Source organism: Bufo bufo, chromosome 1 (genome assembly GCF_905171765.1).
Source record: "Bufo bufo chromosome 1, aBufBuf1.1, whole genome shotgun sequence".
In the NCBI taxonomy this organism is placed as follows: Eukaryota; Metazoa; Chordata; class Amphibia; order Anura; family Bufonidae; genus Bufo; species Bufo bufo.
The window spans coordinates 633,105,930-633,125,181 of record NC_053389.1 but is presented as its reverse complement, the minus strand read 5'-3'; the positions used below and the strand labels follow the sequence as shown (position 1 = coordinate 633,125,181).

Here is a 19,252-nt window from a genome sequence, read left to right as displayed (position 1 = left end):
AGGTCCTTGCACTGCCGCGTGAGTTGTTTTTAAACTTTATTGATTACGATCACCTTTTATACTCGTACACAGGTGATATCACATTATGGTAATGTGACTTATTATCACTAATTGATGCACTGTTCTGTTTACAGTATGGTTATTGATTTTTCATATGTTGTATTGGAATATACGATTCACTATGAATATGATACTCACGATTTTGTTAGGTTTACTGTATTCTACATGTGTTTTTCTTTGTAATTGGATTATTACCACTTTGTTTTATGCTATGCATTATGGGTATATATACCCGGGTATGACACTGTATTGTATGCTTGAGAAAGACCGCATTGAGCGGTTGAAACGATGCAAGGGGAATAAAGATCCACTATTTCTTTCACTTTATTTGGAGTGCTGCCTCATCCTTTGATGCTATATACATATATATATATATATATATATATATATATATATATATATATATATATATAGTGTGCGTGTGTTCTAGAAGCATAAATGTCAGGATTTCTTTTTGCCTGAAAACACTTATTCCTTCTGCTTTGTCACTTTATCTTAAAGGGGTTTTCCAGGTTTTAGATATTGATGATCTATAATATTGATAGGGGTCCAATACCCAGAAAATCCCATGATCAGCTGCCAGTCGAGGTTTTGGCAGTAAACAGTGTATCTAACCAGAACATCACAGCTCTGTATTGGCCATTCTTGGGTACTGCAGCTCAGCTCTCATTTACTTGGTCTTGGGCCCCTACTGAACTGATATTGAAGACCTATCCTACAGATGAATGTTAGTCCCTGAAAACCTCTTTAAGTAATCTTTAACAAGCATATACTAATTACTAAATGGCTTGCCATTCAATATAGAGGAGAGCCTACCTGACAGACATAGCTTGTACATTTACATTATTTTTTAGCAAACAAGATTGAGTCAATCAATTTATAGTCATTTTGTCCTATATAACTTAGGGCTCATTCACAAGACCGTATGAATGGGTCCGCATCAGATCCACAATTTTGCGGAACGGGGACGGACCCATTCATTTCAATGGGGCCACAAAAGATGCGGACCCGTTTAGTGGCCCCCTCAAAAAATATATGTCCTATTCTTTTCCGCTGCATTTCTATAATGGGCCGCTCATTCTGTTCCGCAAATTGCGGATCGCACATGGGTGACATACATGTTTTGAGGATGCGCAATTTGCGGCCCGCAAAACACAGCACGGTCGTGTGAATGTGCCTTTAGAGATTTTTTCCAGGAAGAAATAAAAAATAAACATTGTAAACAACTGGTTTGACATTGCCTGCAGCCAATCAGTGATATGAAACCAGATGTTTACAGCGAGGAGCCCAGCGGAGCATCACAGGCCGGTAGAAGAAGGAGGGAGAGCCAGTGCCGGGAAGCAGGTAAGTAAGGGTACTTTCACACTTGCGTTGTTGGATTCCGGCAGGCAGTTCCGTTGCCGGCAATCTGTATGCAAATGGATACCATTTGTAGACTGGATCCGTCTCTCCAGTTGTCATCCAGAAAAACAGATCTGGTATTTATCTTTTTAAAAAATTTTAAGTTCTACGCATGCGCAGACCGTAAAGCCGGATCTGTTTTTCTGGAACACTTGGGGCCGGCATTAATGCATTTCAATGGAAAATAATGCCGGATCCAGCATTCCGGCAAGTGTTCCGGAATTTTGGACGGAGGAAATACTGCAGCATGCTGCGGTATTTTATCCGTCCAAAAACCATACAGTGATTGAACTGAAGACATCCTGATGCATACTGAACGGATTGCTCTCCATTCAGAATGCATTAGGATAAAACTGATCAGTTTTTTTCCGGTATTGAGCCCCTAGGACGGAACTCAATACCGTAAAAGTTTAACGCAAGTGTGAAAGTACCTTAAGCTTCCCTTTACAGGTCCAGCCAAGCAACATAATAATAAACACTAATATTTTGCTTGCATTCCTCTACTCCTCTGGCACTCCAGCTCTCCATTCACTTCTATGAGACAAGCCAAGCAAGCATGCATGCTGGGAATTGTAGTTTCACAACAGCTGGGGTGCGAAAGGTTGCTGATCCCTGCACTCTATAATTTCTATGATATGACCACACAAACATAAAAATATGTTTATTTGTATTACAAATGGAAGTTGTTGCAGTACCTTGGCACTCACTGAGTGCATCGTTATAAAAGGTTCCAGGAGGACAGCTTGTCAGACACCTCCCCTGATACAGCTTTGGGCTAGCAAAAGGACAGGTCTCACAGTCACCGTCTGATGTCCCTGAGCATGTCTCACAACTGCTGTGACAGGAAGCACATCTTCCAACATCAAGATCCTCATAGTAGCCATTAGGGCAGGTAGCCTTGCAGGTTCCATTGAAGAGCAGATATAAGTAGCTGCATTCTTTGAAGAGGAGACAGAGAAAACATTTAGCACAGGGTAAACATTATAGTTCATGACAAATTATTTCTGCCGCTTTGGGTTCTGCCTTCAGTCTGTTCTTTGCACTTTGTCTGCTGCCGGTAAGCTGATTTTAACAGTATGAAATACAAGTTTTCTACAAAATGATTTCTTATGCACTCCCTTGCCATTTTCTACAAAAATATAAAATATACTGTAACATTGTGCCTTCCATCAAATATATGTGCAATCGTTTAGAAGTATATATTGACTGAAAATTTGATGTGTCACAATATATAGGCATTATATAAGTGAGTATAATAAATAAAAATTGCGTTAACATTAAGAAAGTAGTCATCCAACCAAATATATCACTCTGGTTAACCCTTTAGAAAGCCACCAGTGAAAATCTCCAGAACTGAGACCCGGGGAAAAGTCATGGGAGAGAGGACCATGGGGGAAATCAAGGCATGTCTCCATGAGAGGACTAGAGAGGACAGGGGATAAGATGGGATGTCTAGCGTTAGGTTTATACCATAAAAGGTGGTGTATTCCAGCTGGGGTTACCACAAGAGACTCTATAGTCGCCAATGGGGGCAGGTACCAATGGGAGAATACAACCAAAAGCTGGACTACTTGGAAAACATACTACGTGTGGGTGCGTGATCTGTTGTTATGGACACTGCTCGTTTCACAGGATCACATGACATTATGATTTACATATAATGCTGTGTGTCTCTGCATAACTTCACCTCTGCATAATTATACTGACATAATGACATCAATACAATTCAGTAGATGCAAGGTCAGGTAAAGACACACAACATTATACTGTAAATCATCATAATCTCGTGAGGTCCTGTGAAATGAGGCGCGTCCATAATGGGAAATCATGCTCCCACCCAAAGCATGTTTCCCGCACTGGGTGCACTTGTCTGAAAGTGGCCTATATCTTAGTCCTATATTCTTCTAGTCAGGAGAGTTGTTTATATATGTGAAAATGTTCTGAAGACATTTTCTGTAGGAGCATCAACGATTTTGCAGATAGTTTGAGCAGAAAGCCCTGGATATGGCCAGGATTTTACTACACTTTCTTTCATCCCTGGCATGTCCCTTTGACTTTACTGTTGGCCTAATTATTCCTTTTGATACAGACTGGTCCTTCTAATGTTAATAGAGAAAACCTTCTGGAAACTGACAGAACCAAAACAGCAGTGTAGCATGATGGATCAGTGGATAGCACTGTTGCCTTGCAGCACTATGGTCCCATGTTTGAATTTGACCAAGGACAATCTCAACATGTGTTGGTACTATGATTCCCGCCAAAATATACTGACAAATTTACTTCCCACTATCCCTATGTCTGATAATAGAAGAGTTGCTGTATTTTTTGGACTATAAGTCGCACATTTCTTCCCCCCAAAAGTAAGGGGAAAGTGGCAGGTAGTCTTATAGTCCAAATGCTAATTACCAGTTCCATTATGGAAGCGATCATCAGCATGCAGGAGGCGCAGGGCGTGGTGAAGGAAGCGCTGCACTGGCTCTACTCAACCTCCCTGGTCTTCTTCCAGGCCTCGCCCTTTACTGTGTCCTGACTGTGTTCACTACGTGAGTTCACAGTGCAGTGCCTGCCAGAAGAAGAGCATGCAGAGGTGAGTGAGTGGCAGCGCCACCAGAGCAAGTGAAGTATTTTTTCTTTTATTTTAATGTTTGGTCTGATGGGGGTCTGATCTGAGGCTGATGGGGTTCCTGTCTATGGCTGATAGGGCTCTGATCTGAGGCATATGGGGTCTTATCTGATTCTGATGGGGGTCTGATCTGATTCTGATGGGGGTCTGATCTGAGGCTGATGGTGGCTGGGGGTCTGATGGGGCTGATCTGAGGCTGATGGAGGTTTAGGGGTTGATCTAAGGCTGATTGAGCTTGGGGATCTGAGGGTCTGATCTTAAGCTGATTGAGCTTGGGGATCTGATGAGGGTCTGATATGAAGTCTGATGGAGCTATGGGTCTGATTTTGTGGTCTGATCTGAGGTCTAATGAAGAATGGGGGTCTGATTTGGGAATCTGATGAGGATTGAGGGTCTGATCTGAGGCCTGATGAAAAATATTTTTTTCTTTTCCTCCTCCAAATTCAAGGTGCTGTCACGGCTGAGGATGGGGGAAATCCTCAGCCGTGCGTGCCAGGTGATGTTATGGCTGCTCAGCCAGGAGAACAGGATAGGGAGCAGGTCACCTCCTAACAGCATCCCTACCCTGACCCTAACTCCTAACTGCATGGGCCGACCTTAAAGGTAGGAGGACCCATGCGCAGGAACCTTGGATCCCTAACTCACCCTCCGTCCGGTCCCTGCGCTAGGAGTCAGGGTAAGACGACCTACTCCTCCTAGGCATGGAGGAGCAGGAGTCTCACTGGCCAAGCTGTTGGGAAAAGGGGGACAAATGCAAGCCTATGTATATGGCAGGTGCTGCACTAGTTCCAGCCACCTGCCACAGCCCTGCTGACTGGATCCGTGTGCAGGAAAGCTGAAGTCCACAAATAGCAAACAGAAGTCAGCACAAACTCATCCACACACCGGAACCCAGATACATGGCAGCACTGAATAATACAGGAAAACCATAAACCGAACATCACACAGACTTAGCTAAACATAAACTTAAATTTATGACCACAGTGGTGGCTCTCACAGGCGGATAGAAAAGACAGGAGGCTGCTCCAGCTAGCAAGACTGAAACAACCTACTGAGCCCTGCTAAAGAGAGGGTCTATATAGGCCCAAGTGGCCACACCCAAGGGTTGGACACACCCAGTGACATCACACACACACTGGGAAGGAAGTTAACCCTTCCAGTACCACAGAAGGGAAAGACACATAAAGGGGAAGTGCACACAATACATAATACACCGTGCACACAACACACACACCTAACATAAAGAAAGTCAGGATAGACCGCATGCCAGGGCAGCAAGCTGCCTAGCGACGCTCAGGCTGCTCTGCTGCTAAATACAACACTAGTTGCCCGCGGCAACCACAAGTGAGGCCACACACAAGCGGCCCTCACCCGTGGTTGAACACCCATACAAAACCGCAGGCAACTGCATGCGGTAAAGAAGTCACGGTCATGGGCATGGCCGTGACAGGTGCTTCTTAAAGTCTGGTGCGTCTTATTGTCTGAAAAATATGGTACATTGTTTCACTGATGACTTGTGAATGAATGATAACACTTTCTGTATAGCACTGAGAATGGTGTTGCTATGTAAGTAACAAGAAAATATTACTCTGTGTCTCTGAAGATATACTATAGCAACTATAAGTTATTGCTAAACCATTCACAATGCAAAATGTATATTAAGGTTAACTTCACACTGTCTTTTCAGTGTCATTTTCTTTGCTTTATTTTTCTTTAAAAGCACTGCGGCCACATGTTACTGTTAAGTCTACAGTGAAATATTCTAAGCTATACACTGCATTTTTGTTTTTGGTTTTTCGTGTCCTTGGCATTTTAGAAAAATGCAACATACTTTGGGAATGGTGTTTTTTCTGACATATTTTTCCATAGACTTTTGGACTAATATTATAAAAACTCATGTGCAAGCGGAAGCTACATAAAAAAACACCAAAAACCGTGGTGTTTTTTACGTGTTTTAAAACATGAAAAAGATATGTTAAAGTGTCTTTAAAGGGGTTGTCCGCAATTGGTGACATTTGTTTAAGTGGACTTTAGTCAACTTAATAGTCCCTACATGCGTGTGTTACCTTTATTTTCCTTTTGTCATGCCCCGTTTTCTAATCTGATAATTCTGTGCTGGAAGTGCAAATTTTCTACAAGTCAGTGACATACTGGGCCCCTTTGTGGAGAGCGAAGCCTCTTCTTCCACTCCGCAAGGAGCCCGGTGACGTCACCGGCAGCCATAGACATTATTCAGAGTGCAGTGAGGATGGTTAGTAGGCGGCAACATGCAGCGCTAAGTAACGCCCCTCTGGTCCAGTGACGTCACTGGCACACAGGATAATCATGCAGAGCACATGAAGGAAGGGTTGTAGGCGGTAACAGGGAGCTATATATAACGCCCGGCTGGTCCGGTGACGTCACCGGGCATTGCACAGCATTATCTATGAAGCAGAATATCAATGAGGGGGGAAGGAAACACTGAGGAGTGGTGACTAATATGAAGGACAGCCCGAACAACGCAATGCTGTGCTGCGCTGGGAACCACAAGGCAGTGCGGCAGGAAGTTACCGCACACATAAACAAACATGTAAACAATCAGTAGGGGAACGTAGGAGTGCCGGAGAAGTGGTAAAAATACAGGAAAACAACAGGAGGACCTTGAATCAGCAAGACATGGTGAGATATCATGTTTTAAAATAAAATGTGATCCTGGACAACCCCTTTAAGGAAATTGTATTGTAGATTTCTTCAAATGTAATATTAATGTAGGAGGCTATTAATTAATATACACTGCAGAGCCACTTCCCACTTCAATAATTAGACACATTAAAAACACATTCTCTTGAACCCACGCCTCAAAATGTTAATTTATCTTCAGACATCAGAATTTACAGTATGTTAGTTAACACTGAAAATACTTTATGTAAGAAGGAACAAAGCTTAGGCTGGGTTGACATGTTGAAGACATATTGGGGTCAAAATATGTTTTTTACAGGTGAAACATAATTCTATGTGTTTCTTGTTGTTTTTTTACTGCAAGGTGTAAACCTAGCCTAAATGCTTTGCAATCTCCACAACGAAAACAGTACAGTACCTTCTAAGAGCTGCCTGAAAGGCATCTTACGTCACCAACCAGAACTCTTTTCTGTACTGATAACAAGCAAACTTAAAAAGTGATGGCTAATGAATGATGGGCGTCTCTGATTTGGTATAAGATGAAAAAAGATTGAGATTCTTCAGTGGTTGATACCTTTTAATGGCTAACTGAAAAGATGATGACAAAATTGCAAGCTGTCGAGGCTACTTAGGCCTTTTCGTCAGGTGTCTCTTAAGACAGTGTCTGAAGATTCACAAATATATACACCAAAGTACATAGGAGTAATGAGGTAGATGAGACAAGTGATGCAAAGCAGATGAGTATGAGTGGAGGAGGAAACAAACAGTTGTAACAGTAAATTGTTGGAGCAATTGTACATGAGCATTATAGATAAGAAGTGTGAAAGTTTTATAGTCCTCTAATGTCCAGTCCATGAATGTGATGGACCAAAGAGATCTGAGAGCCACAATCCTTAAGAGATGTAGGCAGACATAAATCCACGAGACACATGTATTCTTTATCTAAGTGTGTCAACGGTTATCATGAACTTGTATTCCCAGATTCTCCTGTCCCTCTGTGATTTGAAATTCCTCTTTAATATCAATACTTTCATGTCTGTGATACAGGCAAATCTTTCCTTTCTTCTTTTATTGTGTGGTGATGAGAGTTCATTCTTGTTCTGAGTTTTTGGCCAGTTTCACCAACATAGAGACCTCCAGTAGGACATTTGGTACATAAAATCAGATAGACCACATTTGACGTGGTGCAGGTGAACGTACCTGGGATTTTGTAGTCCTGATCTGTATTGGGGACCTTCACCTTGTCAGTGGTCTATAATCCTCATGTAGAAGTGCTCCAACAATTTATTGTTACAACTGTTTGTTTCCTCCTCCACTCATACTGATCTGCTTTACATCACTTGTCTCAACTATCTTATTACTCCGATGTACTTTGGTGTATAAATTTGTGAATCTTCAGACACTGTCTTAGGAGACGCCTGATAAAGAGGCCCAAGTAGCCTCAAAAGCTTGCAATTTTGTCATCATCTTTTCAGTTAGCCATTAAAAAGTATCAACCACTGAAGAATCTCAATCTTTTTTCATCTTATATTTACTGGCCAACATGGTACAAATATATACTGTACAGGTGAAACTCGAAAACTTAGAATATCGTCCATTTATTTAGAAAGTCCATTTATTTCAGTAATGCAAATTAAAAGGAATTGCATTAATGCAGCTTAAAATTAGAATTTTGTGAAAAGGTTCATTATTCTAGGCTCAAAGTGTCACATTCTAGTCAGCTAATTAATCCATACCCCCTGAGCAAAGTGTACCTCAAAATTGTGACTTTGGGGTTACATAAGCTATAAACCATATTCATCCAAATTATAACAAATAAAGGCTTGAAATATCTCGCTTTGCATGTAATGAGTCTATCTCATATGTTAGTTTCACCTTTTAAGTTGCATTACTGAAATAAATGAACTTTGCACGATATTCACATTTTTCGAGTTTCATCTGTGTGTATATATATACACTCACCTAAAGAATTATTAGGAACACCTGTTCTATTTCTCATTAATACAATTATCTAGTCAACCAATCACATGGCAGTTGCTTCAATGCATTTAGGGGTGTGGTCCTGGTCAAGACAATCTCCTGAACTCCAAACTGAATGTCAGAATGGGAAAGAAAGGGGATTTAAGCAATTTTGAGCGTGGCATGGTTGTTTGTGCCAGACGGGCCGGTCTGAGTATTTCACAATCTGCTCAGTTACTGGGATTTTCACGCACAACCATTTCTAGGGTTTACAAAGAATGGTGTGAAAAGGGAAAAACATCCAGTATGCGGCAGTCCTGTGGGCGAAAATGCCTTGTGAATGCTAGAGGTCAGAGGAGAATGGGCCGACTGATTCAAGCTGATAGAAGAGCAACGTTGACTGAAATAACCACTCGTTACAACCGAGGTATGCAGCAAAGCATTTGTGAAGCCACAACACGCACAACCTTGAGGCAGATGGGCTACAACAGCAGAAGACCCCACCGGGTACCACTCATCTCCACTACAAATAAGAAAAAGAGGCTACAATTTGCACAAGCTCACCAAAATTGGACTGTTGAAGACTGGAAAAATGTTGCCTGGTCTGATGAGTCTCGATTTCTGTTGAGACATTGAAATGGTAGAGTCCGAATTTGGCGTAAACGGAAAGAGAACATGTATCCATCCTCTGATGGCTACTTCCAGCAGGATAATGCACCATGTCACAAAGCTCGAATCATTTCAAATTGGTTTCTTGAACATGACAATGAGTTCACTGTACTAAAATGGCCCCCACAGTCACCAGATCTCAACCCAATAGAGCATCTTTGGGATGTGGTGGAACGGGAGCTTCGTGCCCTGGATGTGCATACCTCAAATCTCCATCAACTGCAAGATGCTATCCTATCAATATGGGCCAACAATTCTAAAGAATGCTATCAGCACCTTGTTGAATCAATGCCACGTAGAATTAAGGCAGTTCTGAAGGCAAAAGGGGGTCCAACACCGTATAAGTATGGTGTTCCTAATAATTCTTTAGGTGAGTGTATATATATAATTTGGTAGAAAACCCTAGTCATGTTTCCAGGTTCTATAAAGGGTTGAACATTGGGTAAGGGTCCTTTTACATGTATAAATGATCTGGCATATTATCAGAAACTAAGAAGACATTCCCAATATCTGTCAGATCATCAGCGGAGATGAGTACTGCATTGACTTGTTCATTGAGTGATTGCCATCACCTTTCACACTGGCAGATTATAGGGAACAAACATTTATACATGCCTGATAATTTGCCTGCTAATCAGTTTGTGTAAAAAGACCTTTAGTTACCTACAGGTGGCACTAGACAGTTTTGTTCCTTCTGGAGGGGAACTACTGTGCACCCATGAATGTTCAAAAGTTAACCATTATTCTGGTCATTTTAATATGCATATGAAGCTTGAACTTATTTTGGTAGCAAATTCTTTTTGGGAAAGTTGACTTGCTTACTTGGGTGTTTGCTTTTCATTTTCTGTTATCTTAAAGGGTTTTCCAGGATTTTAATATTAATACCCTATCTTTAGAGTCCTTAGAGGGTTCCAACTCCTGGCTCCCCCCGCTGATCTGTTGTTTAAATGGTACACTACATTTAGAGGAGTGCTTCAACCTTTTCCTTGTTACTGGCCACAGTGCCAGCCTTGCCCCACTTAAAGGGGTTATCCAATACTATAAAAATGTCCCCCATATGCTGGGCCCCTCACAGTAAATATACTTAACTGGCTTCCCATGCCGCTCCTGGTCCCCGCACCGCCGTTGCTGCTACTCCGTGGATGAAAACATCCGGTGTCGGGGGGAGCAGCCATTGGCAGGTGGGGACGAGCATCCCTAGCATCGCGGGTGATGCTAGGGAGGCTTGTCCCCGCCCCCGCCTGCCATTGGCTGTTCCCCTTCTTCCCGACACCGGATGTTTTCATCTGTGCACGGGGAGAAGCAGCAGCAGTAGTGAGGGGACCGGGAGCAGCACGGGGAGCCAGGTCAGTATATTCACTGTGAAGGGCCCGGCAAATGGGGGGCATTTTTATAGTATTGGATAACAAAGAGCTACATGTAATACCGCACACATCCACAACAGAATGTAGGACACTGTGTCTGGTAATGAAGAAGCTGTAGCACTTGCCCAAGCATTGGGGCTCCTTCAAACAGCTGATCGGTAGAGGTGTTGGGAGTCAGACCTCCCACCAATATGATATTGATGGCCCATACTAAAGATAGGTTATTAATATCCTAAAAAAAACATTTAATTTCAAAGTTAACAGGGACTAAGAAGAATTGGCAGTAGCATTAAAAAATGCATGTTCACACATCCCCCATATGTATTCAGGGGTATAACAGCTTTGTTTGTACAAGCTAGGGCATCATGCACAATCTAAGTAGGGGGTGCTATCGCACATAATTTTTTTGTGGTGTTTTTCTGCACTTTTATGTTTTAGTGACATTGTGTTGTAAGGGTATTTTACATACTTAATTAACCCCTTAAGGACTTATGACGTATTGGTACGGCATGTTTCCCGAGTCCTTAAGGACCCATGACGTACCGGTACGTCATAACTTTAAAACTAAATTGCGGCGTGGCGGGGGTTAATAGGAACAGGATGTCCGTTGAAATCTTCAGTGGGCATTCTGTCACAACGCCGGGGGGGGGGGGTCCTGCAGTTTGCGTCTTTACCGGCGGTTTGCGGCGGCGTGTGGCGGTGCCATCGGGTCCCCATGCGGCTGTAGGGGGGACCCGATGGCATGGAAGGCAGCGCGATGCCTAAGGAAGGCATCGTGCTGCCTTCCGGTGACGAGCCTGTGAGATCCAGCCCCCTGGATCTCACAGGCCGGAAGCTGTATGAGTAATACACACAGTATTACTCATACAGCCAATGCATTCCAATACAGAAGTATTGGAATGCATTGTAAAGGATTAGACCCCCAAATGTTCAAGTCCCAAAGTGGGACAAAAAATAAAGTGAAAAAAAAGTTGAAAAAATAAAGTTTTCCCCCCCAAAAATTAAAAGTTTCAAGTAAAAATAAACAAAAACGTCATTTTCTCCAAATAAAGAAAAAAAAAATTGGTAAAAAATAGGGGGGGGGGGGGGAGTATACATATTAGGTATCGCCGCGTCCGTATCGACTGGCTCTATAAACATATCACATGATCTAACCCCTCAGATGAACACCGTAAAAAATAAAAACTGTGCTAAATAAACCATATTTTTGTCACCTTACATCACAAAAAGTACAACAGCAAGCGATCAAAAAGGCGTTTGCCCACCAAAATAGTACCAATCTAACCGACTTCTCATCCCGCAAAAAATGAGCCCCTACGTGAGACAATCGCCCAAAAAAAAAATAAACTATGGCTCAGAATATGGAGACACTAAAACATCTTTTTTTTATTTTTAAAAAGCTGTTATTGTGTAAAACTTACATAAATAAAAGAAAAGTATACATATTAGGTATCGCCGCATCCGTATCGACAGGCTCTATGAAAATATCACATGACCTAACCCCTCAGATGAACACCGTAAAAAAATTAAAACTGTGCTAAATAAACCATTTTTTGTCACCTTACATCACAAAAAGTGTAATAGCAAGCGATCAAAAAGTCATATGCACCCCAAAATAGTGCCAATCAAACAGTCATCTCATCCCACAAAAAATGAGACCATACCCAAGATAATCGCCCAAAAACTGAAAAAATTATGGCTCTCAGACTATGGAAACATTAAAACATGTTTTTTTTTGCTTCAAAAAAGAAATCATTGTGTAAAACTTACATAAATAAAAAAAAGTATACATATTAGGTATCGCAGCGTCTGTAATAACTTGCTCTATAAAAATATCCCATGACCTAACCCCTCAGGTGAATACCGTAAAAAAAAAAAAAAAAAAAGTGTAAAAAAAGCAACTTTTTGTCACCTTACATCACAAAATGTGTAATAGCAAACGATCAAAAAGTCACACACACCCCAAAATAGTGCCAATAAAACCGTCATCTCATCCCGCAAAAATCATACCCTACCCAAAGTAATCGCCCAAAAACAAAAAAGAAATCATTGTGTAAAACTTACATAAATAAAAAGTATACATATTAGGTATCGCCGCATCCGTGACAACCTGGTCTATATAAATATCAAATGATCTAACCTGTCAGATGAATGTTGTAAATAACAAAAAATAAAAACGGTGCCAAAACAGCTATTTCTTGTTACCTTGCCTCACAAAAAGTGTAATATAGAGCAACCAAAAATCATATGTACCCTAAACTGGTACCAACAATACTGCCACCCTATCCAGTAGTTTCTAAAATGGGGTCACTTTTTTGGAGATCTTACTCTAGGGGTGCATCAGGGGGGCTTCAAATGGGACATGGTGTAAAAAAAAATACAGTCCAGCAAAATCTGCCTTCCAAAAACCGTATGGCATTCCTTTCCTTCTGCGCCATGCCTTGTGCCCACACAGCAGTTTACGACCACATATGGGGTGTTTCTGTAAACTACAGAATCAGGGCCATAAATATTGAGTTTTGTTTGGCTGTTAACCCTTGCTTTGTTACCGGGAAAAATTGATTAAAATGGAAAATTTGCAAAAAAATTGAAATTCTGAAATTTCATCTCTATTTGCCAATAACTCTTGTGGAACACCTAAAGGGTTAACGACGTTTGTAAAATCTGTTTTGAATACCTTGAGTGGTGTAGTTTCTTAGACGGGGGCACTTTTATGGAGTTTCTACTCTAGGGGTGCATCAGGGGGGCTTCAAATGGGACATGGTGTCAAAAAAAACAGTCCAGCAAAACCTGCCTTCCAAAAACCGTATGGCATTCCTTTCCTTCTGCGCCCTGACGTGTGCCCGTACAGCGGTTTACGACCACATTTGGGGTGTTTCTGTAAATTACAGAATCAGGGCCATAAAGTTTGGTTTGGCTGTTAACCCTTGCTTTGTAACTGGAAAAAAATTATTAAAATGGAAAAATCTGCCAAAAAAGTGAAATTTTGAAATTGTATCTATTTTCCATTAATTCTTGTGGAACACCTAAAGGGTTAAAGACGTTTGTAAAATCAGTTTTGAATACCTTGAGTGGTGTAGTTTATAGAATGGCATCAGTTTTGGGTGGTTTCTATTATGTAAGCCTCGCAAAGTGACTTCAGACCTGAACTGGTCCCTAAAAATTGGGTTTTTGAAAATTTCAGAAAAATTTCAAGATTTCCTCCTCCTCATCCTCCACCTTATCATCCTCCAGAACTGTGCCCTGGCTGGACAATTGTGTACCTGGCGTTTGTGGGTGCAGGAACCCACCCTCGGAGCCACTTGGGAATGACTGGTCGGAAACCCTATGAAATGATCCTCTTCCTCCTCCTCTGCCTGTGCCACTGTCATGGTCTTACCTTCTTGCTGTTCTCCTTCGTTTGACATGTGCTGGCGGCCATCTTGGTTTCTGGGTTTCTTGTAGCCTTCCACCCTGCGGCTCCTCCTTCCCACTGGGAGGAGCTGGATGCCTAGCTCATATATATAGGAGGTCTGTGGCTTCAGTTCCTTGCTTGGTCCTCTTGTGTTCACATGCTTCTAAGACTGCTGCTGCTTCTGGTTCCTGATCCAGGCTTCGTCTGACTACCCTGCTGGTTCCTGATCCTGGCTTCGTCTGACTACCCTGCTGGTTCCTGATCCTGGCTTCGTCTGACTACCCTGCTGGTTCCTGATCCTGGCTTCGTCTGACTACCCTTCTGGTTCCTGACCTCTGGCTTCGCAAAGACTCTGCTCGGTTTCACCATCCGTTTGGACTTTTGCTTTACAGCTTTATTTTCAATAAAGCCTTCTTATTTTCTCTTATCTCTTGTTGTACGTCTGGTTCATGGTTCCGTGACATTAGGACCAAGCCATGAATTCTGACGGTACAGGGCCATCCTCGCTACCCACGCTGGTTGCCAGACTTGATCAGCAGGATCACCTGTTGGGTTGGTTCGCTGTGGCGTTGCAAACCCTGCTTGAACGCACGGCTCATTTCGCTCCCGTTGCGGATGGGTCGGTTGTCGCTCCTGGGCTCGCTCCTACTGCCGCTCCGGTTGTTGCGCCAGAGTCTACCCCGACACCTGTTGTTGCGCCTGCGGTGTTTCGGGGTATGACCGGTTCTGCCCCTCTTCCACAGCGCTTTGGGGGAGAGCCAACTCAGTGCCGAGGTTTCCTTAACCAGGTGGGCATTTATTTCGAGTTGCTGCCACATGCCTTTCCTACTGAGAGATCAAAGGTGGGCTTCTTGATCTCGCTGCTTTCGGACAAGGCCTTGGCCTGGGCCAGCCCTTTATGGGAGAACAACAATCCGGTGGTTGCCGAGTTTTCCGGTTTTGTTGCTTCTCTTGGGAAGGTATTCGATGTGCCGGCTCGTGCTGCCTCTGCTGCGAAGCTCCTTATGTCCATCAGACAGGGTTCACGATCCGTAGCTGAATACGCCATTGAGTTTCGTACCCTGGCAGCAGAGGTGGGCTGGAATAATGAGGCTCTGGTCGCTGCTTTCTCTCATGGTCTCTCGGATGCCTTGAAGGATGAGGTTGCAGCTAAGGACCTACCAGTTGAGCTCGAGTCTCTTATTTCTTTCCTGATTTTGATTGACACCAGACTCAGGGAGAGACCTTCCTTTAAGGAGAACCTGCGGAGGTCTTCTAACAGATTGGTGCCTACGTTTGCTGTCCCACCCGTGCCTCCCTCTCCTCCCACGCCTCCTGGGGATGACTTGTCTGGGGGTGAACCCATGCAGCTGGGGTTTGCTCGCCTGTCCGAGGGGGAGAGGGCACTCCGGAGACGCGAGGGCCGATGCATGTACTGTGGTCTCGGTGGGCATTTTCGGTTGGCATGTCCGAACCGTCCGGGAAAACGCTCGTACCTGAGATCCTGTCGGGGGCAGATCTTGGGTGGAGTCTCCTCGTCCCCGGTTTCCCGTGTTGACAAACCACTGATCACTGTTGTCCTCTCCTGGGTCGGGGGCTCGGTGACGACCCAGGCGTTGGTGGACTCTGGTGCTGGTGGTTTGTTCATTGATAGTGTGTTCGCTGCCGCCAATTCCATTCCTCTGCGGGCTCGAGGTTCCCCACTGGCTCTTGAGGCGATAGACGGCAGACCCCTTCTGCCGCCACACGTGACTCATGAGACCCTTCCAGTGGGGATAGCCATTGGTGCCGTTCACAGAGAGTCGGTCTGCCTCCAGGTTATTTCGTCTCCACACTACTCGGTGGTCTTGGGGTACCCCTGGCTCCAGAAGCATAATCCGACTTTCGATTGGAGATCGGTCGAGATCCTCTCGTGGTCACCGCAGTGTGGGGCTAGTTGCATCCATGGGCCTGTCAAGTTGCTGTGTACTTCCTCGGACTCTCTGTTGCCTCCTGAATACGAGGAGTACCGGGATGTATTCAATAAGGTGCGCGCGGTTGCCCTACCTCCGCACCGCCCATACGATTGTGCCATAGAGTTACAATCTGGTGCCGTTCCTCCTCGTGGCAAAGTCTATCCACTGTCGGTAGCGGAGAATGAGGCCATGGAGGAGTACGTGAGGGAGGCGCTTTCACGCGGACACATTCGCAAATCTTCGTCCCCCGCAGGGGCTGGATTTTTCTTTGTGAAAAAGAAGGGCGGTGAGTTGAGGCCTTGCATCGATTACAGGGGTCTCAATCGCATCACAATCAAGAACGCTTACCCGATACCCTTGATTTCCGAGCTGTTCGATCGCCTTAAAGGGGCCACGGTCTTTACCAAACTCGACCTGAGGGCGGCATATAACCTGGTAAGGATCAAGGCAGGCGATGAGTGGAAGACCGCGTTTAACACCAGGACCGGTCATTATGAATCCTTGGTTATGCCCTTTGGGTTGTGCAATGCGCCCGCAGTCTTTCAGGAATTCATCAACGATGTTTTCCGTGACCTGTTGCAGCAGTGTGTGGTGGTCTATTTGGATGACATCTTGGTATATTCTGAATCCATGGAGGCCCACATTCTGGATGTCAGACGAGTGTTGCAACGGTTACGAGAGAACAAGCTGTTCGGTAAGCTTGAGAAATGCGAATTTCACCGATCCCAGGTAACCTTCTTAGGTTACATCATTTCCGCTGAGGGGTTCTCCATGGATCCTGAGAAGGTTTCGGCTGTCTTACAGTGGCCCCAGCCCAGTGGTCTTCGTTCCCTGCAGCGCTTTTTGGGCTTCGCCAATTATTATCGGAAGTTCATCAGGGACTTTTCCATGCTGGCCAAGCCTCTCACGGATCTGACCAGGAAGGGCAGTAATTCCCAGGTCTGGCCGCTCGAGGCCATCCGAGCTTTTGAGGCCCTAAAGTCCGCCTTTGTGTCGGCTCCGATTCTGTCGCATCCCAACCCTGGGTTGCCCTTTGTCCTCGAGGTGGACGCGTCTGAGACGGGAGTAGGCGCCCTTCTGTCTCAGCGTAGAACACCAGAGGGTCCTCTGCTTCCTTGTGGGTTTTACTCCCGGAAACTGTCTTCCGCGGAGTGCAACTATCAGATTGGTGACAGGGAGTTATTGGCCATCGTGCAGGCCCTTAAAGAATGGAGGCACTTGCTCGAGGGTTCGGTGGTTCCGGTTCTCATCCTGACGGACCACAAGAATCTGACCTACCTTTCTGAGGCCAAGAGATTGACACCACGTCAGGCCAGATGGGCTCTGTTCTTGTCACGTTTTAATTACGTGGTCTCCTACCTACCCGGTTCCAATAACATCAGGGCGGATGCCTTATCACGGCAGTACTCCGAGCTGTCCAGGGAGGAGTCGATTCCGACTTCGGTCATACCTCCGAATCAGATCCTGGCCGCCATTCGCACCAGCCTGACCTCTCCCCTGGGTGAGCAGATTTTGGCGGCTCAATCTGGTGCTCCCGCTGGGAGACCCAACGGCAGATGTTTTGTGCCTGAGGAGTTGCGCACTCGGTTGTTGCGAACCTACCATAACTCCAAGACCGCGGGGCATCCTGGAAAGAATCAGCTGTCCTGGGCTGTTTCACGTCTGTTCTGGTGGCCTTCCCTACGTTCCGACATTGCCGCATATGTAGCGGCATGCTCCGTTTGTGCCCAGAGTAAGTCCCCTCGGCACCTTCCGTTGGGCCTTCTGCAACCCATAGCCACCGGGGAGCGCCCATGGTCACACCTGGGGATGGATTTCATTGTGGACCTCCCTGCATCCCGAGGCCATACGGTCATTCTCATGATTGTGGATCGGTTTTCCAAAATGTGCCACTGTGTTCCTCTCAAGAAGTTACCCTCTGCACAAGAGTTGGCCACGATTTTTGCCAGGGAGGTCTTCCGGTTGCACGGTTTGCCCAAGGAGATTGTGTCGGATCGGGGGAGTCAGTTTGTGTCCAGGTTCTGGCGCGCCTTTTGCTCCCAGTTGGGGATTCATCTCTCCTTCTCCTCGGCCTACCACCCTCAGTCCAATGGGGCCGCAGAACGATCCAATCAGGCCTTGGAGCAATTCCTTCGTTGCTATGTCTCCGACCACCAAGACAATTGGGTTGACCTCCTGCCTTGGGCTGAGTTTGCCAGGAACACGGCGGTGAACTCTTCCTCTGGGACGTCTCCCTTCATGGCCAATTATGGGTTCCAACCTGCCGTGTTACCGGAGGTATTCTCTCCCCAGGATATTCCGGCTGTGGAGGATCACCTTTCCGTCCTACGTGCTTCTTGGGTACAGATCCAGAAGTCCCTTGAGGTCTCTGCGCAGCGCCAGAGACTCCAGGCTGATCGCAGACGAGCGCCTGCTCCTTCCTACCAGGTCGGAGACCGTGTATGGTTGTCCACCCGCAACCTCAACCTTCGAGTGCCCACTCCCAAGCTGGCGCCTCGCTTTGTTGGTCCCTTCCGAGTGCTTCGCAGGGTAAACCCGGTAGCCTATGCCCTTGCGCTTCCTCCTGGCATGCGGATCTCCAACGTGTTTCATGTCTCCCTGTTGAAGCCACTGGTGTGTAATCGTTTCACTTCCTCGGTTCCTCGGCCTCGTCCGGTCCAAGTGGGCAATCGTGAGGAATATGAGGTGAGCAATATCCTGGACTCACGCCTGGTCCGCGGTCGGTTGCAGTTTTTGGTCCATTGGCGTGGTTATGGTCCAGAGGAGCGTTCCTGGGTTCCCTCCGCAGATGTCCATGCTCCTGCCTTGCTCCGAGCCTTCCACGCACGCTTCCCTCAGAAACCGTTTTGTGCTCCGCGGAGGAGGGGCCCTTGAGGGGGAGGTACTGTCATGGTCTTACCTTCTTGCTGTTCTCCTTCGTTTGACATGTGCTGGCGGCCATCTTGGTTTCTGGGTTTCTTGTAGCCTTCCACCCTGCGGCTCCTCCTTCCCACTGGGAGGAGCTGGATGCCTAGCTCATATATATAGGAGGTCTGTGGCTTCAGTTCCTTGCTTGGTCCTCTTGTGTTCACATGCTTCTAAGACTGCTGCTGCTTCTGGTTCCTGATCCTGGCTTCGTCTGACTACCCTGCTGGTTCCTGATCCTGGCTTCGTCTGACTACCCTGCTGGTTCCTGATCCTGGCTTCGTCT

The 19,252-nt window shown here is 45.3% G+C and overlaps 1 protein-coding gene across 1 annotated transcript in view; it reads right to left on the bottom strand.

Moving 5' to 3' along the window:
• The window catches only part of LOC120985738 (proprotein convertase subtilisin/kexin type 5-like), a 182,357-nt gene that overhangs the window by 85,238 nt on the left and 77,867 nt on the right, over positions 1-19,252 (bottom strand). The window contains exon 10 of the mRNA XM_040413843.1: positions 2,157-2,399. Coding sequence (XP_040269777.1) covers positions 2,157-2,399 — 243 coding nt within the window. The remainder of the gene's footprint in view (positions 1-2,156; positions 2,400-19,252) is intronic.